This window comes from Scleropages formosus, chromosome 2, assembly GCF_900964775.1.
Source record: "Scleropages formosus chromosome 2, fSclFor1.1, whole genome shotgun sequence".
Classification (NCBI taxonomy): Eukaryota; Metazoa; Chordata; class Actinopteri; order Osteoglossiformes; family Osteoglossidae; genus Scleropages; species Scleropages formosus.
In genome coordinates this window covers 861,925-885,689 of record NC_041807.1, presented here as the reverse complement: position 1 = coordinate 885,689, position 23,765 = coordinate 861,925, and the positions used below count along the sequence as shown (strand labels likewise).

Genomic DNA, 23,765 nt, shown 5'->3' with positions numbered 1-23,765 from the left:
CGGCCACTCCTGGGAAGGTTCACCACTGTTCCAAGTTTTCTCCATTTGTGGATAATGGCTCTCACCGTGGTTCGCTGGAGTCCAAAAGTCTTAGAAATGGCTTTGTAACCCTTTCCAGACTGATACATGTCAATTACTTTGGTTCTCATCTGTTCTTGAATTTCTTTAGATTGTGGCATGATGTGTTACTTTTTGAGATCTTTTAGCGGTTCTGTTTAAGTGATTTCTTGATTCAACAGGTCTGGCAGTAATCAGGCCTGGGTGTGGCAAATGAAATTTAACTCAGCTTTCCAAAAAATGTGGTTAATCACAGATCATTCATGATTTAACAAGGGGGGGGGGAATTACTTTTTCACATAGGGCCAGGTAGGTGGACAGCTTTTTTCCCCTTAATAAATGAAATCATCATTTAAAAACTGCATTTTGTATTTACTCGGGTTATCTTTGTGTAATATTAAAATTTGTTTGATGATCTCAATCATTTAACTGTGAAAAATATGCAAAAAAAATCAGGGAGGGGGCAAATACTTTTTCACGGCACTGTATGTTGTATTAACTTTCCAAATTTGGCCTTTTAGGAGAAGCCAGGTTCTCTGCGGACCACCTAAAGACCATCTTACATAAATTCAGAATAATTATTGCCCTTTATTATTTAATCAGAATAATAATCTTCATACTTTCTGTATTTGCCAGAGGATCCTCTGGATTGCTGTGCCCCCTGTGTCAATTTAAACATTTTCATGAGCGGAAACTACAGTATGATGCTTGAAGTCAAACACAGCATCAATTTCCCAGAATACACTGGGACAGGGAGCGCAACAACAATTTGGTCTTTTGGTTGATGCACCAAATGTTAGCTGGAAATGTCAGGGAAGGGCTGAAAATATTCCGCATCGCACTACATTCCTTTCTCCTTCTTTCTATTCCTACATAGAAAGAAAAAAAATAGTAAAAAATGCATTTGTAGTCCAGTGCTTGCTGGGTGGTAAAATCTGACCCAATACTTATCACAAATAAAGATGTGTGTGTGTGCACATTTTTCCAGAAAAATAACATTATCACTTATTTAATAATCAAAACTTTTTGCAAGCATCGAGAATTAGAAGCAAGATTAATCGAATTTCGGCAACCACTGTGATACAATTTGTGTGTCACTTAGGATTGAGGACACTGAACTCTACACCTGAGTCATCATTCTGACCTGTGCGATGAACAGGAGATGTGCTGCATTCCAGCAGTAAGAGCAGTTTCTTATTCTTTTTTTCTTCTTTCCCAGCGCTGTGGTCTCCATCACACCCTCCCTGTCCAACGCCGCCTCCGTTACCCCCCTACATCCACCGTCAATGGATGCTAAGGACTAAAGAGCCCAAAGTTCAATCTAATATTTATTTGTTTACTTGTTTGTTTGTCTCAAGTGTTCTTTCTGGCGCTGCTCTTCTGGGGGTTGCTACACAGAATTCCATTGTATTGCAGAGAGTGACAACAAAGTATCTTATTTTTTTCATTGATCTCCACTGGTGTTCACATTTGGGTTTCAGGCCTGTATTGTGAGTTTGTGACTATGATGTCACCTGGGAAAGATACGGCGTTATATTTCGTAAATATTCCATCAAAGGAACTGAAATCCATTCATCCATCATTTATGAGAACTTGACATATGGAGGGTCACGGTGGTCTGGAGCCTGTTCCAGGCGTTCACCGGGGATGGGACGCCAGTCCATCACAGGGCAACCCCCCCCCACACACCAGGCATGGAGTACGGGAGGAAACAGCGAACACACACCAAGAACATCATGTCAATTCCGCAGACTGAGTGACTCGGGAGTTGTGGGGCACCAGCATGATAATAATAAAGGAGTTTAATTCCCTCTCAATGCAGTTTTTCTCATTTATTTCATCTCGTGTTAACACCTATTGACTGTGGCCACGCTTCCCGACCCCAGCAGGTGAAAAATCGCCAGAATTTTCCGCACACAGGAGGAGGCTTTGCCGCGATGTGTTGCGTCGAGGAGGGAAAGTGAGAGAGTGAGTGAGTGAGTGTGTGTGTGTTTCGAGCACTGGGCGGGAGATACAGGCAGCGCGGCGATTCGGAGGAGGGCGGCGGCGACGAGAAACAGCACAATAATCCCGATCCGCCGGCCTTTGGCGCACTGAGCGCAGCGCTCGCTTCGGTCCCGCTAGGGAGTGAGCAGGAGCTCCAAGCCGGAGCACAGCCTCGAACGAACCCCAGCGCCTCGCAGAGGACACCAGAGTAGGTAACTAGTGAACGGAGGGGGAGGGTGAGTTTCCACCTTTATTTCCACCGCAGCTAACTAGGACAGTAGCGCGACCAGCCGGCGGAGCGCAGCGTGTCTGTCGAGAAGCGCGATCGACCCGACCGATCCGCGATCGCCTCATCACATCTCCAGAGCCGACGAGGCGCCGAAGGACCTCCGCTGACTCGACTGGCGCTCAGTTAGTCCCTCTAACTGCACATTTCCCCCGTCTAACTCGTGATGTGACTGACATCCTTATTATCCCTTCTTCTCTCTCCCTTCTCAGCTGACTGTTGTTTTTCTCTGGACGAATCGAATGGCTCTCACTGTGTGACCCTCCTGCGGACCGAACTAGTATGCGGGCTCCCTCCCTCCTTCCTTCCTTGCTTGCTGCCCCGTTCGTTCTTTGCCGGCGTTATGCAGCTGCTGCTTTTCGCCGGAATCATTCGCAACCAGTTATAGGAAAATAACAACAACAAGCTCTTATTATTATTGTGCGCTAACCGTCATGTTAACTATTTTTACGCGTTTCCTGAAACAGTACTTCGAGCTGCAAAATTCGGGTGGCACCACCGGCATTACGGCCAACCATGACCGAGAGCACCATCATTATTGACCATATTCATGTCATGTGGATGCGCTGGAATAATTGTGTCGCGATAGATAGTTAAGGTTAATACTACACTAGTAGAAAGCAGGTTATGAGCTTCCTTGAAAACACTGCGCAGATGTTGTCGTCATTACCTTTCTTAAGGTAGTTTGTCAAACAGTGGCTGTGCGACAGACCCCTGGCGCCGCTGCGTTCCTAACGCAGTCCACCTTAAATAAATGTGGGCAGTTCTTCGGTTTACGAGGACGTCGACGGCGGACTTAAAGGGCAGGCGTCCTAATTTAACCCTTTGCGTGGCTCTGCAGACCGATCAGCTGAGAACACAGGAGGCGAGCATTACTGACAGGCAGGCGATGCTCTGTGCCTACACTACAATAAAGACAGCTGTATGAGCAGAAAATATGTTGAGAGAGACCATCTGACATAGCTGGTAGCTTATGAGGTGTCAGCTGTGTAACTGGTTTTTGATTTGCTGGACAAAGCACAAAGATCAGCAGCATACCGCACAAGGAAAGTGCCAAGGGAAAGGGAAAAGAAGGGCTTCAAGCAATGCATGGACTGCTCTGACATATGTATGTAAGTAAAGAACACACCTGTGCTGCCGCGCCAGCAAATTCGGCGCACGTGCAAATGCAAGATCTCTGTCATGCGTTCGGTATGAAGCAGCAAATGTGCAGTCTTAGGATTTGTGATGTGGGTCATGCAGTGAAGGGAAGGAGAATAAATGCAGTAAAGGGCTACGTTGACATGTAGTGCTGCATCAAAGCACCCGGCACTTATTCGCCAAGCGTGTCTTACAGCTGTTGATGGTGGGTAACATGTCTATTGTCTGTACTGGGATGTCTCTGATGGTCTACAGGAATGGACTGTTGCATCTAAACCGCCTCTTCCCTCTGGATGCTTACATATTCCTGTGGTCCCAGGGCAGCTTTCTAGTGTATCTGCATAATTGTGTGTGTCTACGTGCGTGTGGTTGGTGTGGCGGTGCGGCACTTCAGAGAGCGGACCGCTCCTGGTTCGGTGTCAAAGACGAGCGGAAATCCTGACGTAAGGCACTTTGCAGGCCCGCTGCCGCTAGACGGTAACTCCCTCGGTGGCGATGTGCTTGCGTTGATCCGTACTGAAATGGGTAACCGGCGGTGACTGGATACACCGAGGTTGTCGGAGCAAAAACTGCAGACTGCGGCTACTGTAATGTAGCCATCATCATCTCGTGAAAGCCTAGATAATGCTCATTAAAGTCTGAACTTTGTCAAGCAAAATAAATACCAAATTTGAATATGGGCCTCCTCTCTCTTGGGGTATTGGTTAATAGTTCATATATAATATTTGAATCCAAACATGATTCTGATTGATGACCGCTAATAAATGGGCTCAAACCAGCATCCTGGACACGGGAACAGTTTCAACGCACATATGCACAAAATAGAGGGAGTGGGGCTTATTTTAGATGCGCTTGGATTTATTTTTACAAGGATAAGACATATGGGCAGATTTAGAAATGGAAAAAAATATTGTGTCCCTAGCTGGCAAAATGACTTTCTAGCCTGTTTTCTGCAGCAGATTCCTGTGTAAGGGTCAGAAGATGGTGGGATTGTGGGTAAGGAGTGGGTCTCGTGAGCCAGAGATTACCTTCTGCAGGCGACTGGTCTTCGGCTGGAGGACCTCAGCAAATACTCAAAGTCAAAAGGATGGCGCAAGTGTCGGTAGCTTTGCGTAATAACAATAGTTGTACTTGCGGAGTGGGACGGTTGTGCAGTGGGTAATACCGAGGCCTCACGGTGCCTGGGTTGTGGGTTCGAATGTTGCTCAGTCTGCGTGGAGTTTGCAGTGTTCTCTCCTTGTTTGTGTACGTTTCCTCCAGGAGCAACAGTTTCCTTCTGAAGATGAGCTTCAGGTCAACTGGTCACTAAATTGTCTTGTGTGTGTGTGTGTGTGTGTGTGTGTGTGTGTGTGTGTGTGTGTGTGTTACACATGCATGATTGCCCCGCAGTGCTCTGCTGTCCCATCCAGGGTGTACCATGCCTCACACTTTACATGACCATAATCCTGTGGTACACATGTAGTTATTGAGAATGGTTGGATTATTATTATTATTATTATTATTATTATTATTATTATTGATGATGATAATAAAAATATAATAATAGCATGACCAGTTTTCTTTGCTCTTACAGTCTAAGCTTGGTGGCAGATCTGTAAAAAAAACTAAATTTATGATATACATTACTTAATTTAGCTGACACTTTTCTCCAAAGCACCTTACAATGTTGCGGTTACAATTATTTACCCATTTATGCAGCTGGGTAATTTTACTGGAGCAATTTAGGGTAAGTACCTTGCTCAAGGGTACTACGAGATTCGAACGTGGGACCTTTGGGTCTAAAGGTAGCAGCTCTAACCACTACGCTACCAGCTGTCCCCGTGATGTCCCTCCTAGTGATGATTTCCTTGCGAAACACACAAAATCCTGGAGGATGCTTTATGCCAAATGATGCTCCTGCTAGGTAACAACACGAGTTTAACCACATATTAACACATCTGCATTCTGTGTCCCACTCGACCAGCATACGAAAATCCAAAAAAAGACACATTTTAGTGCCAATGTGCTGCGTGACAAAGTTTCTCACCGTTTTGATGAAGACGGTAATAGAAGGTACCCACAGTGACATGTCAGGATTTCAGTTACTTTAAGCCCATTGCATTTCTAACTCTTCGCTGTTGTTTATATTTTCTTGGCAGGGACACTATATCTGCATGCTGCATTCCCACGTGCATTTTCAGAACATAAAGAATACTTTAAACCTGATTAAATTTTTCCATCTTTTGCCACTGGCTGCAAAGGAATAATAAAAAAAAATTTGAGAATCAAGTTGTGATGTGACCTTGATTTGGGGAACTTTCGCTTTGCCGAATGAAGACAGCGTAAAGGCTGTCTTGATCACACGCCGTAGGAGACAGAGCTCCGGAAAACTCCATCTTGTCTGCGGAGGTGCTGTAAATGAAAACCGCACAGCTACTGTGAGGGCAGCACTGCCTGCACACGTACGGGTGTAATAAATCACAAATGAATTGTTCTGCGCGACTGAATATTTCACGGCACGTATCCCTTTTTCGGCTCAGGGGCACCTGTGCTGCCATCAGCAGTGACCGTACAACCCCGGCATGGCAGCGTTTTGCCAGAATGGTGCCGCGTGGTTCTTAGAGCCGACGTCTTGCAGCTGGAGGACTCGGGTTTGAATCCCCGCCCCTGCTGTAGTGCCCTTGAGCAAGGTACTCGCCACAAATTACACACACACGTTGTCTGAACCACTCGTTCCATACGGGGTTGCAGGGAGCCGGAGCCTAACCTGGCAACACAGGGTGGAAGGCTGGAGGGGACACACCCAGGATGGGACGCCAGTCCATCGCAAGGCACCCCAAGCAGGACTGAAACCCCAGACCCACCAGAGAGCAGGACCCGGTCCAACCAATGCGCCACCACCCCCCCCCACCACAAATTACTCCAGTAAAAATGACCTATTTACATGCATGGGTAACACATTTCCATTTATTCATTTAGCAGACGCTTTTCTCCGAAGCAACGTACGTCTCGTAGAAAATATTAATGCCGTATTATTGTCATCTTGTCATATACAGATACATATCATTCATTGTCATACTAACAATAATAATTGTTAGTAGCTTAGTACACAAACCTAGCAGTGTAAGTTGCTTGGGAGAAGGACATCAGCTGAATGAATAATTAATGATAATAAATAAGAATATCATGATACAGATGATAACGACAGTAAATTAGAAAAGCTATCTCCCAAAGCTCACACGACGAATTGCATTGTTGGGAGGTATCCTGCAAGGAGAAGGGGCACCTTGTTTAGAGTCAGTAAGTCGGCGCAGTCCTCATGTAACTGGGTAAAATAATATTTGAAGACTTTGATATGAGTCATGTGGAAGAATAGTGTCTTTACCGTCCTGTACATTTGGAAGAAAGTGGTAACTGGTGTCAATGAACTCTGCGCATAGCATGAAGTCATGGAGAATGAGTACAATAAGGAGGAGCTGGTAGTATAGGGGTTAGAGCTGCTGTCTTTAGATCCAAAGGTTGTAGGTTTGAGTCTCACCTCCATCTATAGTACCCTTGAGCAAGGTACTTGCCCTCAATTGCTTCATTGAAATTACCCCCCTGTGTAAAGTAATTGTAAACTTAACACTGTAAGTTGCTTTGGAGAAAAGCATGAGCTAAATGAAAAAAATAGAAGAGCAATAATTACTTTCAGATGAAATTCTGCCGATCGTTTATATCGTTCTTCCACGACATCAGTTGATTCGGTTTAGACACATTAGTAAAACGTTTAGCTCTCAAAACCCCCTTTGAAATAATTATTTTATTTCCAAATTAAGCAAAAGGAATATTCCAGAACAATGTGTGTACCTTCGTGTCGCAGCTACCCTGAAGTTTGTCTTTTCTTTCCCGTGGTCCAAAATGTATGATTTTGAGAAGATACAGTCTCATTAATTGATAGGGTCCCGTTGATACTTCAGGATGTGCTGCAGTATTTATGCTCTTTTTAAATTATTTCTTTATTTTTTAATTTACATTAACATTTTATCAATTTAGGTAATATGTTAACCATGATACCGTGTCTAGTCGCAAAAAAAGTCCAGGTAAGAATCGAGTCTTCTAGGTCACGTTGAACATGTAGATCATATATACGAGACATTCGAGAAAAGGAAAAGAACAGTTGCATGTCCCCTGCAGACTGACACTTCCCTGATTTTTTTACCACTGGATGACACTTCCAGTCCGGTGTGTGGAACCCAGCAGTAAGTGCTTCTGCAAAGAGCACAGGACTGAGTGGGATCTGGGGGAAAAAAGGGCAACGTAGGAACCAGCAGGCAGTAAAGACTCCGCGTCTCTGGTCTAATTTTTCATTATTCATCATTTTATTCATCATTATTCATTCATTATTCATCATTTCATAAATGAGTAAGGGTAAATGAATAAATGTCATCATTCTGGTCCTCTCTTTCTCCCCTCTCGGTGAGTCCGCAGAGGTGTTTTATTACGACGCGGATGTCAGTTTGCATGGCAGCGGTGTAAACCGGATGGTAACAAGACACGGCAGTGGTGTTAATGGGTGTATTGCATGGTACTGCGTGGTAGGAGCTGAAGGGCTTAGGTTGGAATCCCGTGTGCTGCTCTTGTACCCTGGAGCAGGGTGCTTACCTTAAGTTGTTCCAGTAAAATTGACCCAGAGACATAAACTGGTAAACAAATGTTAGTATCGCAACGCTGTAAGTTGATTTTGCGGAAAGTTCGCCAAAAAGGACTAATGTATATGACTGGAGAGTTTCGGTAAGACTCTGTTTAGTCCAGCTTTTCCTGCTACTGGCTCTATATGGCCATTAAATATTAAATGCTCCAAGCTATTACATCAATCATTTTCCAAGATAAATTGAAAAACAGGGCCAGTGTAATGGCTCTGAACATAGTGCTTCTCGCTGATGTAGGGTCTTACGGTTGGCGGGCCTGGGGTTCGAGGTCTGCCCGGGGTGCCCTGTGACGGACCGGTGCCCCGTCCAGGGTGGGTCGGGCGAGGCTCCGGCACGAGCGGCTGCTGACGCTGATCGGTTACTGCATTCCTAATTATTAAAGTGGTTGGTGGGAACATTGAACACCGAAAACGAAGGCAGGGTTGTCGTTTTGGGTGTCTGTTTCGCAACAAAAAATTAAAGCTTTGCAGAGGGATTTGTGCTTATAAGCAAACTCATTACTCGGCATGGCTACGTTTAAGTCTCACCTTGAGAAGATGTATAAATTCATCATATATGAATCAAATACCATAGTATAAATCCTTGCGTACCCGCTCTGGTCAAGTCGCCGGTAGTGGTCTGCGTTGCGAGCTGGGGTACCTTTCCCCATTTCGTTCCGTCAGTTACCTAGTTCACCTGGAGATGCCACCTCAGGGACGTTCCCTCTGACGCGTGTCTGCATTCTTCATTCGTACCGCAAAGTGCTTCGCTGACGAATGTTAACGGGTGACACGATCGGCGTTTCCGTGACAGCGCGTAAGAACCGGAGGCTCTGCGTTCTGCTCCGTTTCTTCCGCGTGGTGGAAACGCAGTCCCTTCTTCACAGAGCAAAGATCCCTCTTGGGGATTGAGAACCCAAAATGTGCAGCAATGCGATCCCTCATAACGTAACCTAAATTCAGCGAAGGGAACCAGCTGTTCGTCTGGAATGACATCTTTTTTTTTTATTCTTTTAATGAAATACTCTCTTATACAGGTTGCTGCCGTTTCTTTTTTATTATGTCACTAATGTGTAGTTGTTTTTTTTTTTCAGTCCAGCTCATCCATAATGGAACCATCGATATGGTGTCGATCGCGAGACGCATTTCACGTCTCCCCGTAGCACCTGCCTCCGCAGCCAGATCTCCGCAGAATGGATATTTGTGATTCGGGTCCTCCCGGCAAGCACTTCATTAATACACTTAGAAGAGCTGACAGCCCACGGGCCCTTCCGAGTCACTCGGAGGCTGGAGACAGGCTCCTGCTAGACAGCGTAGTGTAAGTGACTCATCCGCTTGCTCGGGGTGAGAGAACGCCGGAGGAAAGACACCGAAGCGGTGGATGCTGGAGCTACCGCGTTTGATGTCTGCAGGTGGAAGGGAGTCAGACTGACCGGTGGGCTGACCACCTGCTCACCAGTCATCTTTAAAAACAGGCCTCTTTGTGATGTCTGTTAACAGCAGTCCGCTTCACTTTGTGTGGGTGTTTATGCCTTTGGATGCATTAAACTGTGATGTACCCCCTCTAAACCTGTCCAGCCAGTGATTCCTGGTAGGAGCGAGGGGAGCGGACGGCCCTGCCTCAGTCCGCTAAGCTGGGCCACACACCCCCGAGAGAGTCGTTGATGGTAGCTCAGCTACCTAACTTGGTGTAAACCGTACGCGCCCACCTCGGGAAACTGGGGTCAAAGCCTGATCTGCTCACGGCGTTAAAGAAGAAGCGGTGATCTACTCGGTCAAATGCCTTCTGGTCCAGACTGACCAGCGCAAGAGGGACCTTTCGGTCCTCCGCCCAGGAAATCGCGTCCCGGACCGGGTGCAAGTTCCAGAGCGCGGAACACCCGGGCACCCCGCACGTCTGGTTGCGACGAACCAGGTTGACCTTTACCTTCTACAGGCGTTTGCTGAGGACCTTCGCGATGATCTTTGTGTCCATAGCCTAGTGAAGGGTCCATCGAAGGGTCCACGGAAGGGTGAATAGTCCATAGCATAGTGAAGGGTCTCCGGTTGGCAAGATTGACTTTATCGCCTTTCTTGTGCAACGAGGAGAGCACCCCTGTCCTCATCCTCTTAGTAAGCATGCCTCTGCCAAGAACCTCATCAACAATGTGCAAAAAAGTCAGCCCCAAGATGTCCCAAAACATGGAATGCAATGTTACAGGAATACCGTCGAGGCCTGGAAACTTCCTCCGGTTCATTTTTACCAAGCGCTTCTGACAGCTTGGGCAAAGTGACAGGGCTCCCAACCACCGCGGCCCCGACCGGGGCAAGCGTTTAACGTGAGCGAGCGAGGACGTTTTACCGAAAGAAAAAAGAAAATCAATGGAGGCGGAAGCGATAAAGTAGCTGTCTGGGTTCAGCTGGTCAAACGCTCACAGTGACAGTTCATGACAGAATTTTTTGAAGCAAGCATGCGAAGACCTTTATTTCTTTTATTTCACTTATATACAAGTGTGTCCACCTGGTGCTTTTCTACTCTTAGTACGAAAACCAAATTAAGTTTTTCAAAGTTAGACATTCAACAAGATGGGTCAAGGGTAAATGCTGTACAGTCAGAGTCGATGTGTAGCGTCCGCTTGATAAGGGACGGTATGGCAGTGATTTTCCGCCACATGTTCGGTCCGTAGGTCTTATTTATACTCCCATAATCTGGTTACTTTATTTCTTACCTGACATTTTTCTCCACGATTTAAAGTAGTTAACCCATATATGCAGCTGGGTTTTCTAACTATATCAGTTACGCATAAGTACCGTAGTAAAATCCACTGCAGCGGTAGAGGGAGGGGGAGCTGGGCTCAGACTGGCAACTGTGAGGTTCCAGGTTCATGTCCCTGACTGGTGCAGCACGTGATCTAGAAATTCTAGGAGGCACAGAGCGTAAGGTAGGGCAAATTGTCCGCGAACGTCACAGACTTGGGTCGTATGCGGAGCGGCCCGGGTGCCGCGTTCATAAACTGCAGGAGTATCGGCGTAAGGCGGTTGTGCACAGCAGTCCTTCCCTGGAGGAGGCGCCCCGTGCGCAACTCAGGGGACAGCGGTTCCCGTAAACAGCCATCAGCACTAAGGTTTGATCTGGGAATATGAGGAAGAACCAGCAGTTTAGCACTTGTCCCTTCCACTTCCTATACAGTCCAACCTCTAACTACCATCATGACTTTATTTTTGAATGTCAAGTAACTAATGAACTATGAAATTGTCTATTTCTACTCATTACACTTAGCTGATGCTTTTTTCCAAAGTGACTTAGTGTCGAGGTTACAATTGTTTGCCCATTTATACAGCTGGGTAATTTTACTAGAGCAATTCAGGGTAAGTACCTTGCTCAAGGGTACTACAACCAGAGGTGAGGCTCAAACCTGCAACTTTTGGGTCCAAAGGCAGTAGCTCTAACCACCGTGTTACCAGCTGCCCCGTCGTTAGTAAAGATTGTTTCTTCTTGTGTGTTTATGCATGAAGTTCTCCAAAATAAGTGAAATGCAGAAATTTCTTTTTTGCTTTTTAGTTTTCACCGGTCTTAAGCTTCGTTCATCACCGCAGGTGACCGCAAACGGTTAAAGTGTCGGCCCGGCTGAACTGCACGCGTCGCCTCGCTGCTTGGCGACGGTCTTCAGGTTGGAACCAGTCCAGCGGCCCACGTTGTTTAAAAACCAAGCTGTGCCGGACGTGCGTCTGTTTGTCGTCGATTTCACCGTGTTTGAGGGAGGTACAGCTGGATCTCGGCGTCGGACCGAAACGTATCCTCTTCCTCGCCCGACCGTCTTCACGCGATGCCGAACCGAACTCCCCGCAAGTCCGGACCGACCGTCTCGCTTTCGGTCGACTCCGAAGGGCGGCACGTTTCGCGAAAGTGTGTTTTGCGGCGCAGCTCAAGCAACGCGCTTGTTTTCCGCAGCTGTCAAGAGCGAGGCCGGGCAAGGACCAGGCCCCGGACCGCTGCCCCAAGATGGAAGGCGGCATGCAGCTCCTCAACCGCGATGGCCACAGCATATCGCACAATTCCAAGCGCCACTACCACGACTCCTTCGTGTCCATGAGCCGGATGCGCCAGCGCGGGTTGCTGTGCGACATCGTGCTGCACGTGGCCAGCAAGGAGATCAAGGCGCACAAGGTGGTGTTGGCCTCCTGCAGCCCCTACTTCCACGCCATGTTCACAAGTAAGTCCCGCCCTTCGCTCAACCCTTCTGCCGCCCCTTCCGTCCACCGTCGGTCTACTTAGGAAACCCAGTTTCTCCTTCCTCATTCGTGCTCCTGATCTCAATTGTAGCGGGATATCTTTCCCGGTTTTGTCCCCGGTGCGGTGCACTTTGTGCCCCCACGCTCTCGTTTCTCCTCCGGCTCCACGTTAAAACTTTCCGCACCGCGGTCGCTCCCTCTCTCGTTTCGTTTTCTCAGCTTCACGTATGAAACCAATTTCGTTCTTCTCTTCCGCGGAACAGTGACGGGTAGCATCATTACGCAAAAGAGGAGAGTTCGCGGCTGAGCGTTGCCCGCGCCCTTAACCCTCTCCGAAGAATTTCAGCAAGTTAAGGCAAATCTGCTCGACGGGAAACATTCAAAAGGCTGCTTTCGCATGACCAGCGATTGCGTATAAATTCACCGCTGCTCTTTTTCTCAGAAAGACTTTAGCGGAAAGGGCTAGATTGCCACGTCGGACGTCACGTCGCAGCAGAACCCGGAAGCCCGGAGCATCTCCTCTAAAAATTGTCCTTCCGTCGCTCGACGGTGGGAAGACGGGAGAGGGAGGCCCTTCTGCCCGAGGAGCTTAATTCTAGCAAATGTTCCGTGTAGTAAACATCCATAATAAGCCCTTCCTAAAAAGAGAAGTAGTTCCCGTTGTTATTTCAAACCGGCCCCGAGGTGTTATTAATCACGGGTCCCGTTTCTGTGCCGTGCAGATGAGATGTCGGAGAGCCGCCAAACCCACGTGACCCTCCACGACATCGACCCGCAGGCCCTGGAACAGCTGGTGCAATACGCTTACACTGCGGAAATCGTGGTGGGGGAGGGCAACGTGCAGGTGGGCCCGTCTCTCGTCACGTTAGGAGCGATGCATTTGCGTGCCGCGCGCTCGTTTGCGTAGCTTGTGCCAGAGGTCCGAGGCTGTTCCGGTTTGAAGGCTTGCCGAAACCTGACCGTGAGAGACGCGAGCCAGCGTGCATTTCTGTGATGTGTCGCTCGAAAAAACACTGGAGCGTCACATTAAGTGTAACGTTTTCTCAACTCCCGTGTTTCATGGAACTCATTTTGTGACCACAAATTCAGCAAAAAAAAAAAAAGGTGATATTCAGTAATTTGATGGATATATCAAGTAGGAAAGGGTGTGGCGGCACAGTGGCGCAGTGGGTTTGGCCGGTGCCTTGCTGCGTGGCAGGTCTGGGGGTTCGAGTCCCGCTTGGGGTGCGGCGGCCCCGTCTTTCTCCCCGCGTTTGCCTCCCCCGCCATGCAGAGGAAGGACCTGGCCTCCCACCTCTGCTTCCTCCCTTGACTTGCCATGAAAACCACGCGAGCGGCCGCTATGGGTCGGCTTCGACTCGGCACGTACCGTACCGTCAAGCACACGAATGGTCGGAAAAATTCCGAATAAAAGACCGCAGGAGGTGCTTGGTCCATTTTTTTATTATTATCATACATATGTGTTTTTTTAAAAAAAAAAAAATCAGACGTAATGAAGCGTTCGCACTGACATGTCCCCCGAGGCTCGTACTTACACGGTAGAGCTGGAAAAGTTCAGCGAGACATCTTCCCATTCCCACGTGTTCAAATGAACTCTAAAAAGCACCGAGTGAGCGCCGCAGATTCTGTTTTGTTTTGTTGCCTTAAGATGTTTTTGAGCAAATACCAGAATGATGCATTTCTTTGGGTTAACTCTCGTGAAAGTATTATTGAGGCCCGTGTTTTCCCAGTACAGACACAGGGAAGTTTTTGCTGTGCATTTGGGCAGTTTTCCATCCATCCATCCATCCATCCATCCATGCATCCATCCATCATCAACAACCGCTTGTCCCGAGTGGGGTCACGGCAAGCTGGAGCCTAACCCGGCAGCAGCGCAGGGCACGAGGCCAAGGGGGACACGCCCGGGACAGGACGCCAGTCCGGCGCAAGGCACCCCAAGCAAGGCTCGAACCCCAGACCCACCACACAGCGAACGCCGCTGAACCCGTTGCGCCGCCACATCCCCCCGGGGGGCTTTTTGTTTTTGCATTTTCGTCTTCCAATTCTGCTGAATGAAACCGGACCTCTTGGCCACGTAATTAGCTGCCAGTTCTGAGAAGCGATTCTTCGGTGCTGAAATCTGTGCTGTGAAAGACCCGATTCCTTGTCGCTCTTTCACAGAGGCTCAGTCGCCGGTGGAATTCATGCTGCGAACGTGATTCGCTGTCTGTACCGAAAGGGATTGAGCGGTGAAAATAACGATTTGTCAGATTCACCACTTTCAGTCTGCTGTGTCGCTGTGCTGTCGCACCTTACCGACTCCTGCAGACTCTCCTTCCGGCCGCAAGCCTCCTTCAGCTCAATGGTGTGCGGGACGCCTGTTGCAAGTTCCTGCTAAGCCAACTGGACCCCTCCAATTGCCTAGGCATCCGCGGCTTCGCCGACACGCACTCCTGCAGCGACCTGCTGAAGTCGGCGCACAAGTACGTGCTGCAGCACTTCGTGGAGGTGTCCAAGACCGAGGAGTTCATGCTGCTGCCACTGAAACAGGTGGGGTGACGTGTGGGGAATGTGGAGTAGTACGGGATTGATGGGGGGTGGTGGGGGGGGGGTGGTGTTGGAGCGAACCTGATGAGGAGGAATGGAATGGCGGGTACACAGCGAGGGTAGAACGGATAGCGGGATAAGGGGGCTATAGTACCCAGAATGCACTCTTCATGTGTTTTACTTCCAGGGCTGGAATATTATATCTTTATTTAGCAGACGCTTTTCTCCAAAGCGGCTTCCAGTGAACTCTATGTAGGGTTATCAGCCCACACACCTTATTCACCGCGGTGACTTACACTGCTAGATACACTACTTACACTGGGTCACTCATCCAGACATCAGTGGAACACACACTCTCCATCACTTACACACTATGGGTGAACCTGAACAGCATGTCTTTGGACTGTGGGAGGAAACCAGAGCACCCAGAGGTAACCCACACAGACACGGGGAGAACGTGCAAACTCCACACAGACTGAGCGGGGATCGAACCCACGTCCTCTCGCACCACCCTCGCGCTGTGAGACGGCAGCACTACTTGCTGTGCCACCCATACAAAGTAAAATCACGCAGTGGATTGGTATTACGCTGTTCATCCGCATATAAGACAGTATTATTTTCCTTGCAGCTGGATGTGTTCTGAACCCATGCGGGCTGCTCTGCTCTGAGATTTGATCCTCCAGTCTCAGGTCCAGTTTGTGTACCGCTGTGTCCCACGCCGCACGCGCCGTAATGCGATTTAAAGTGATGCGGTGGCTTTAATCCGCGGTGAGGGAATGAGCGATCGCTTCAGCCTCTATGGAAGGAAGGAACATCTGGTTGTGCGCCGACAGAGGGGTTATCGGGGCGCAGCGGCTCTCCGAGCTGAAAGGACGCTATTTATAGCCCCGTGCTCCGACACAGAGTAATTGGTGGTGAAGTCAGCATGCCATCTAAACTTGGTGTCTGGCTCAGCTGGAATGAGATGCACAGGGCTTAACGGACTGTGCCCGCTCACACACGAGCGCTGGCTTTTTTTCCGCTGCGCTCGGAAAAAAAAGCGTATGCGCAGTTTCATGCGGACGCACGGCACGCGGCCTTTCAAAAGCCGTAGGCAAAGCAGCCGAAGAATAGTGGACCAGCATCCAGGCTGCTCGGTCATCGCCTTTTCGTCGCGGTCCAACGTTCCCCGAATTACTTAGAGCCGGCGTTCGGGCGGAGAGTAACGACGGCTGGTACGAACCGGCGGCCAGATGAAAATTGGTCGGCCTGCTCGTAACACCCACTGGGTGGTCCGTGGCCCCCTAGCGCGAGGGAGGAAGGAGCACCGAGCCGTAAAGGTCGAAGAGCGGTCCTTGCGACTGACACGCTGATAGCACGCTGCACCTGTCACTGAGATTTTGGGAGGATTCAGAACGCATCCAGCTACGTTCCTGCCACCGTATCCAGAAATAGGCCGCTAGAGCGTTCAAAATAATACGCGCGTGGGAAGCGACGGTCGATGTAGCCGCGTTCGTTCGGACATCTCCGGTCGCTCCTGAGATGTGACGCGGAGATCTCGTACCCCCGTCCACGGGACGCCCTTATCGCTTCGGTCACAAGCTGCGCGAGGTGGAGGTGGAGGTGGAGGTGGAGGTGGAGGTGGGGGCGTTTTGAGGGTCGTTCTGCATCGACAGCTCGGGTTTGTCTGGCCAGGTGCTGGACCTGATCTCCAGCGACAACCTCAACGTGCCATCGGAGGAGGAAGTGTACAGGGCGGTGCTAAGCTGGGTCAAGCACGACATCGACGGCCGGCGGCAGCACGTTCCCAGGGTTAGTCGCACGTGCGCGCACCTATCTGTTTTTGCAGGAGCTCATCGGTGCGGCCGACGTTTGTGTGACGCGGGAATCTTAACCCACTTCCGCGTAGCTCATGAAGTGTGTGCGGCTGCCCCTGCTGACGCGCGACTTCCTGATGAGCAGCGTGGACACGGAGCTGCTGGTGCGCCACCACTCCGAGTGCAAGGATTTGCTCATCGAAGCGCTCAAGTACCACCTGATGCCCGAGCAGCGAGGGGTCCTGAGCAACAGCCGCACGCGCCCGCGCCGCTGCGAGGGGGCCAGCCCCGTGCTCTTTGCCGTCGGTAAGCGTCGCCCGGGCTCGCGCCGTCCCCCGTTTGCGCCGGGGCTCTTCGGCTCGCGTCCCTCTTAACGGCGCCAAATTACGGCTCTGCCCGGGTTCTCGGCCGTCAGCCCTCGGGTCGCGGACCCGCTTCGTTAGCCGCTACGCCTCGGACCGCTGTAAAGAAGGTAAAACGATGTGATCTGATGATTCCAACAGCCAGCTGCTTCTTCGTGCTGTCACGCAGGGGGGGGCAGCCTGTTCGCTATCCACGGAGACTGCGAGGCCTACGACACGCGCACGGATCGCTGGCATATGGTGGCTTCCATGTCCACGCGGCGGGCACGGGTGGGCGTGGCCGCCATAGGAAATAAACTGTACGCGGTCGGTGGGTAAGAGAACCGTTCCGTCCCTCACCCGGGGGATACCCCGTCAGCTGGCATAATGGTCTTTTGTGCGATTGAAGGTGTGGCTGAGGTCGTCATGACCGACTTGTAAAGAGATCCAGATTTCTTGGAGGGTTGCGACATTTGCTGCCGTTGATGCTTTTTTTCTTTCCCCTCCCCCGCCCCCAAAAATTCAAATCAGTTATGACGGCACGTCAGACCTGGCCACGGTGGAGTCCTACGACCCCGTGAGCAACGCGTGGCAGCCGGAGGTCTCCATGGGGACGCGGCGCAGCTGCCTGGGCGTGGCCGTTCTGCACAGCTTGCTCTACGCTGTGGGAGGGTATGATGGGGCTTCGTGTTTAAACAGGTGTGTCCCCCATCTGGCGCCGAGGTCTGTACATTATGGCAGTCAGGCTTGTGTCTTGCACTACTAAGAGCAGCTCTTCTCTCGCCCTTTCAGCGCAGAGCGGTTCGACCCCTTGACCGGCACGTGGACCTCTGTGGCGGCCATGAGCACCAGGAGGAGATACGTTCGAGTGGCCACCCTGGGTCTGTGTTCCGCCATCCGTTAGGAGTCATCTGACAAACTCCGCCGTAAAAATCTTGCGCATTATGCAGGTTGAAGGCGTTGATACGTGAGTGTCGCATGCAGCTCTAACTGAAAGTGACCGTTTACACACGCGCACCTTGTCTGAAACCGCTTGTCCCGAGCGGGGACCCGATGAGCGGGAGCCCAACCCGGCAGCACCGGGCATAAGGCCGGAGGGGGAGGGGCCACACCCAGGACGGGACGCCAATCTGTCACAAGGCACCCCAAGTGGGACTCGAACCCCAGACTCACCAGAGAGTAGGCAAAGGCCATACCCGCTGCACCACTGCATCCTCCGGTGACCAGTTAGCATTCTGCAAAAAAAAATTCTTAATGACTGTTTTTTTTTTTTTTTTTAGAGTAGGAAACACCTTTAGTATTTTTTACCCCACATTTTCTGTTTTGCAATCTGTCACTTAAGACGCGGTAATTTTAAAGTCTCGTCCCGGAGCGTGTCGTGCTGTCCGGGTGTGCGCGGAGATAGGCGGTAACCCTGCTTGAGCGTATAAAATGAGCCGCTGCGTTTCCGCACATTTAATCGTTCGGCGTTCCGGGTTCAGCTGGCGTTTCGGTGCCACCGCATGTATTCTTAGATCGTTTTCCATCCTTGTGCTTCAGATGGCAACCTCTATGCAGTGGGTGGATATGACAGCTCCTCGCACTTAGCGACAGTAGAAAAGTATGACCCACAGGTAAGGGAACTCGCCGTTATTCCCAAGCAAACGACACGAGTGTGTTGTCGGCGACTTCTCGGACTCTCGGAAACCTTCGGACACCTACCGTTTGGCGTAGCCCCGCCCGAATCCAGGAGAAGCGATCAAAACCGTTTCATCGTTTGTTGCGGAGACAATATAGTCAAGTAGTGTATGATCAGACTTGCGTTGATACCACACACACACACACACACACACTTTCAGAACCGCTCGTCCCATACGGGGTCGCGGGGAACCGGAGCCTACCCGGTAACACAGGGCGTAAGGCCGGAGGGGGAGGGGACACACCCAGGACAGGACGCCAGTCCGTTGCAAGGCACCCCAAGCGGGACTCGAACCCCAGACCTACTGGAGAGCAGGACTGTGGTCCAACCCACTGCGCCACCACACCCTCGCGTTGATACTAATTTAAGATATTTTGCCAGCGTATGCAGACCACCTCGCTGCGCTCATTGTCGATTATTATAAAAGCAAAGTGAACTCAAACAGCGAAGGCACCGTCCTTCTTGCACACTATTTTAATCCCTCTTTCCTTCCATTGTCAGTTTAATAACAGATTTTGAATTGCGGCAATACTTCTGGGGCTGCGATTAGCTGCCGCCCTTAGTTTTAAATAAAGGAAGCACGTTTACAATCAGTGCGCTGCTGTGGGAGGAGGGTGAATATGTGTTTTGATTACTCGGCATAAAAGGCGAATTCTGTTTCGAAGTGCTTTGTTAATAGCTGCCCTGAAATTCTGCGGCTCTGTTGCGAGACGTCCTTTCCTAGACGACACCGCTGCAGCGTCCACGGGATAGTTCCGTTTGCTCGAGAGTCTTACAGCTTCCCCTCGTTTATCCGGCACGCGGCAAACGATCGGCGGGAACGTCGCGCTGAACGCGTCTCCTCCTCCGCCAGAGCAACACTTGGACAGCCATCGCCAACATGTTGAGCCGCCGGAGCAGCGCCGGCGTGGCCGTCCTCGAGGGCATGCTCTACGTTGCCGGCGGTAACGATGGAACCAGCTGCCTCAACTCGGTGGAGAGGTACAACCCGAAAACCAACACCTGGGAAGGCGTGGCTCCCATGAACATCCGAAGGTGAGAGCGCGAGAACGCAGAGTAGGCCTCATCATTTCTACCCCACCTGTACCGGTGGTGGACTTCGGCAGCGTCGAGTCAAACTCCCGCTGGGTCGCAAGTTCTGTATTAAGTTTACATTTATTCATGTAGCATATGCATTTCTCCAGAATGGCCAAGAGGGTTAAACTATCCACAGCGATTCCCTAATCCATACAGCTCGGTAATTTTTACGGCAGCACTTTGGACTAAGCACCTCGCTCCAGGGTTCTCCAGCAGTTGGGACTCGAACCTGCAACCTTCACATCCGAAGATGGCAGCGCTAGACACTGTGCTGTCGGCCGCCTCACCGTCAACCCAGCACCTTATTTATTTAAGCAGTTCCACCCTTTGTCACGATTAGACGATAACTTGGCTAACTCAGCAGCTCGCGTTCCATGATCGCAGTTGTTTCGCAGCGCGTTCGTGAAATGCCGTATTTTAAGGTTGCGGTCTGGGGAAATGCACACGCGTTTTATTTTCAGAACTGCTTGTCCCATTCGGGGTTGCGGGGAGCCAGAGCTTAACCTGGCAACACAGGGCATAAGGCTGGAGGGGGGAGGGGATACACCCAGGACGGGACGCCAGTCCATCGCAAGGCACCCCAAGCGGGACTCGAACCCCAGACCCACCAGAGAGCAGGACCTAGTCCAACCCACTGCTCCACCGCACCCCCGCCCTGGGGAAATGCATTGGTATAAAGTGAACAAATAAATAGCTGCTAATTAGACCAACTGGGAATGGGTTGATATGAAAGCGAGCATACACACAGGACCAGAACCTGACGCTGCTGGAAAAACAAGGTTCAGTTGCATCAAAGATATCGCTTCCACCTTTCCCGTCTTCGATGGCGCTAAAAACAGTCGGCGCGTTCCGTGTTTTTCGGAAAATCTTATTTCCGTTGGAAAACTTTAGTAACGTCAGCGTGTTTGGCTTGTGAATGAACTGAGACGAAAGCGCGCGTTTCCGTGCTGATGAGTAAGATCTTCACTTGGCCAGGTTGGTGAGCTGAGCAGAGCCTGTGCGCGTGTGTGTGTGTGTGTGTGTGTGTGTGTGTGTGTGTGCGTTCCGCCCCTCAGGAGCACCCACGACCTCGTGGCCATGGACGGCTGGCTCTACGCTGTCGGCGGCAACGACGGCAGTTCCAGCCTCAACTCCATCGAGAAGTACAACCCGCGCAGCAACAAGTGGGTGGCGGCCTCCTGCATGTTCACGCGGCGCAGCAGTGTGGGCGTGGCCGTGCTCGAGCTGCTCAACTTCCCCCCGCCCTCCTCGCCCACCCTCTCCGTCTCCTCCACCAGCCTTTGACAAAGACTCCGCCCCCAGCAGGCCTCCACCGGGCCCTGCTGCTGGTCCAAGCGGCGGAACTGCTCCGTCTGACCCGCGGGGGACGACCGAGCGACAGGGAGGAGCAGGAGGAGCGGGAGAGCTGGAGGAAGAGGAGAGAGAGCGCGAGGAGGAGGCAGGCGCCCTTTCGGCTTGCGGCCTCGGCTCCCTGAGAACTCTGTTCCTGCTCCTGTGGAAGGACACCGTAGCATTTGTCACCGGCCGAGATGGTGACGGAAGACGTTTTCCTCTGGCCCTCTTGCCGTAACCCTTCCCAGCTCCCCGCCAGCCCCGGCGATGGATTCCCACACTCGTTCCGCGTGACATCATTTACATGTACTATAGCCCTGTGTTCTCCGTTTGGTTCGTGAGTTTTTTTTTAAGGTCATTTGTCTACTATTATACAAGCAAATGAATGACTCTCCTGTAGGAATGTAGCTATTGACTCGTTTCCACCGTGCATGTCCGCTGACGTTTTTTTTTCCCTCTTTTTTTTTTTTTTTCCCCCGCACTCCTAAGCTGCAGTGCCGTTACGCCACAGCAGGTGACGGCAATGCTCAGATCCGTGACGTTTTATCGTGGCGGAGAAAAAGGCCGAAGGCGTGGGGATGGAGACGAGGCGGTTTTTGAAGACGTGAAAAAAAAAAAAAAAAAAAAAAATCTGAGTAAGAGTAATGCCGTCATATAGGGCACTTCGCGCAAAGCGACGGATAATTCTAAAAAGTTCTCAAAACGCATTTTTTTTCGTTCAGCTGAAATGTTTCAGCTTTTTTTTTTTAAATTGTCATATCCTTCCTTAGTTTTGTAGTTGCACATCAGGTATCAGAAGTCACTACCAAAGGTCACGCTATAAAAATGAATAGAAGTCTCAGTTATTTTAGACGTTAAATGACAAGTTTGGATGGATTGGATGCATCTTCGGTATGTTTTTGTCTCTGAACTCATGCAGTTTGTTTGCAGACATTGTTTTTGTCAACGAGTAACTCGCGGGGTGTCCGCAAGTGGTGTTCGATGTACGTAGCGTAAACTTTCAGGTAAGAGCAGAACACAGAGTTGATTTTAAGGGATTCATATTGACCCAGACTGTATTTTTGGACTAAGATTAAATTATTAGTGCTTTATGAAAGGCTTATTGAAGGAATTTCACCATTAAAGGTGGTTAAATGGGGAGAAGGTGTTAAGAACAAGCTGCAGTGATTTCGATTCACTCCTGCAGATGGTGAAGGGTGACTGCTCCAGTGCGTTGGCACCCAAGTACAGAAATGGCCTTCTCGTCGCGAACTCGACGGAAACATCGAGGAGCACGTTTCCGAAATGCGAACGCACGAGGGCGAAAGAGGAGCGAACCTCAGAGTCGTACACATGCGATGCTGCCAACCGCGCGCATTGAAACGTTCGGCGGTTTATGTTCTTTTTGTTTGAAATGTAGCGTAATATTGTACGATTGCAAACTTCTGAGAAGTTAAATTTTCCTTTTTTTAAGGATTTCGCTTATCCGATACAGCTTATCAGAGGTCTGAGGGCGGAGAGAGAGAAAATAGTGCTTGCCTCGTGTTTTACACCGAATACCTTTTCTTCTGACATATTGGTGCACTTTGTTCCGTCTCATGGTAGAACCGGACCGTGGGTAAATGCAGTGTTACATGGATATATAGGCTCCTTTTGCAAATACTGTAAATAATCAATATCTAAGTATAAATATCACATGCGACAATTTGCTCGATGTCGATGTAAATGTATCTTTTATGCGTTTAACTTATTCCATGTAAAGTGCATTCTTTATTTATATGTAATTTATGTCACTGTATTTATGTGGAGACTTCAACTGAATTTTGCACTATGTCGAAATGAAAAAAGCAATACGCTCCTGTAAAAAAAAAAAAAAAAAAATAGAAATAAAGGTGTTTTCCGTGGAGAGTTACAGGATACCTGCGTGTCGTCGTTTTGTCCACAAGGACCCTTTTTCTTCACAATTTTTCCAGATTAGGATATTCTCACGGAACTTCTGCACAGCTGGGCAGTCGCGGAGGTTTAAGCTGGGTTGCTCTAGGGTGCGGCAGGTGCGCCCCACCTGACGTGAACCTTTCAACACGTTGCGCTGCTGAACCAGCAGCTGCTTGGAGTTTTGGGCGAGTTCTCGCTTTAGCTCCTCACCTGTGGCTCCCCATGGGCGCTCTCGCTACGTTGACGTGTCTCTAGTCGGGTTAAGGCGCTCGGCTGCCCTTTGCGTCGCCCCGCCGCCCCGCGCGCCGACCCCTGGATGGTGTCGACCGTGCGACCGCGTGACTGTCGAGGGGTTCTTTGCCCTGACCCGACCTAAGCGACCAGCTGAAGCCTCTCACCTGCCCTCCAGTGGGAACACCTGTCCAGGTGTGGTGCCTAACAGACCCACATGTGCGCGGAATCTCAGTCTGTGAAAAATTGCCTGTAGGGCACATCTGCCAACAGTGTAAAAACTTGTCTGTTTTACCACGGTGACTTGTTTACACACGCGCATTTCACCCTTGTATATGCTAAATACATCATTAGTATTAATGGAAATAAAGCAATATAATTTTGGTACGTCGAAGGTCATGGAACGAAGAGACAATGGTAGCTGCAGTCCTCCGGTTTATGGACCCCGTGTGTAGTTTTTAATTGATTAGTCACACTAATCTATACTGTTCTTTTTCTTTGCCATTTTTAAACGTGTCTGCCCTAATTAATAGAGATGTTC

General features: G+C 50.0%; 1 protein-coding gene across 4 annotated transcripts; it reads left to right on the top strand.

The window, feature by feature from the left end:
- The first annotated feature begins 2,150 nt into the window (after positions 1–2,150).
- klhl17 (kelch-like family member 17) lies at positions 2,151–21,701 on the top strand. 4 transcript variants are annotated; one of them, XM_029247276.1, is made up of 13 exons: positions 2,151–2,251; positions 10,203–10,206; positions 12,049–12,310; positions 13,052–13,173; positions 14,637–14,858; positions 16,530–16,646; positions 16,744–16,957; positions 17,183–17,327; positions 17,524–17,691; positions 17,785–17,873; positions 18,532–18,605; positions 19,524–19,705; positions 20,803–21,701. In XM_029247276.1, the coding sequence occupies exons 3-13, from the start codon at positions 12,100–12,102 to the stop codon at positions 21,029–21,031; spliced, it is 1,773 nt and encodes a 590-aa protein (XP_029103109.1). In that variant the 5' UTR covers positions 2,151–2,251; positions 10,203–10,206; positions 12,049–12,099; the 3' UTR covers positions 21,032–21,701. The 4 variants fall into 4 exon arrangements, with proteins under 4 accessions (XP_029103109.1, XP_029103098.1, XP_029103108.1 ...); XM_029247265.1 differs by lacking the exon at positions 10,203–10,206 and having other exon boundaries at positions 2,169–2,454; XM_029247275.1 differs by lacking the exon at positions 13,052–13,173 and having other exon boundaries at positions 2,188–2,251; positions 14,734–14,858.
- The last annotated feature ends 2,064 nt before the right edge of the window (positions 21,702–23,765 follow it).

Bases quoted from the DNA above. Each gene is read 5' to 3' on its own strand.
- klhl17 (XM_029247276.1), top strand. From the start codon at position 12,100: ATGGAAGGCGGCATGCAGCTCCTCAACCGCGATGGCCACAGCATATCG. The intron at 18,606-19,523 runs GTAAGGGAACTC...CTCCTCCGCCAG, and splicing joins TAGAAAAGTATGACCCACAG to AGCAACACTTGGACAGCCAT. The intron at 19,706-20,802 runs GTGAGAGCGCGA...TCCGCCCCTCAG, and splicing joins GCTCCCATGAACATCCGAAG to GAGCACCCACGACCTCGTGG.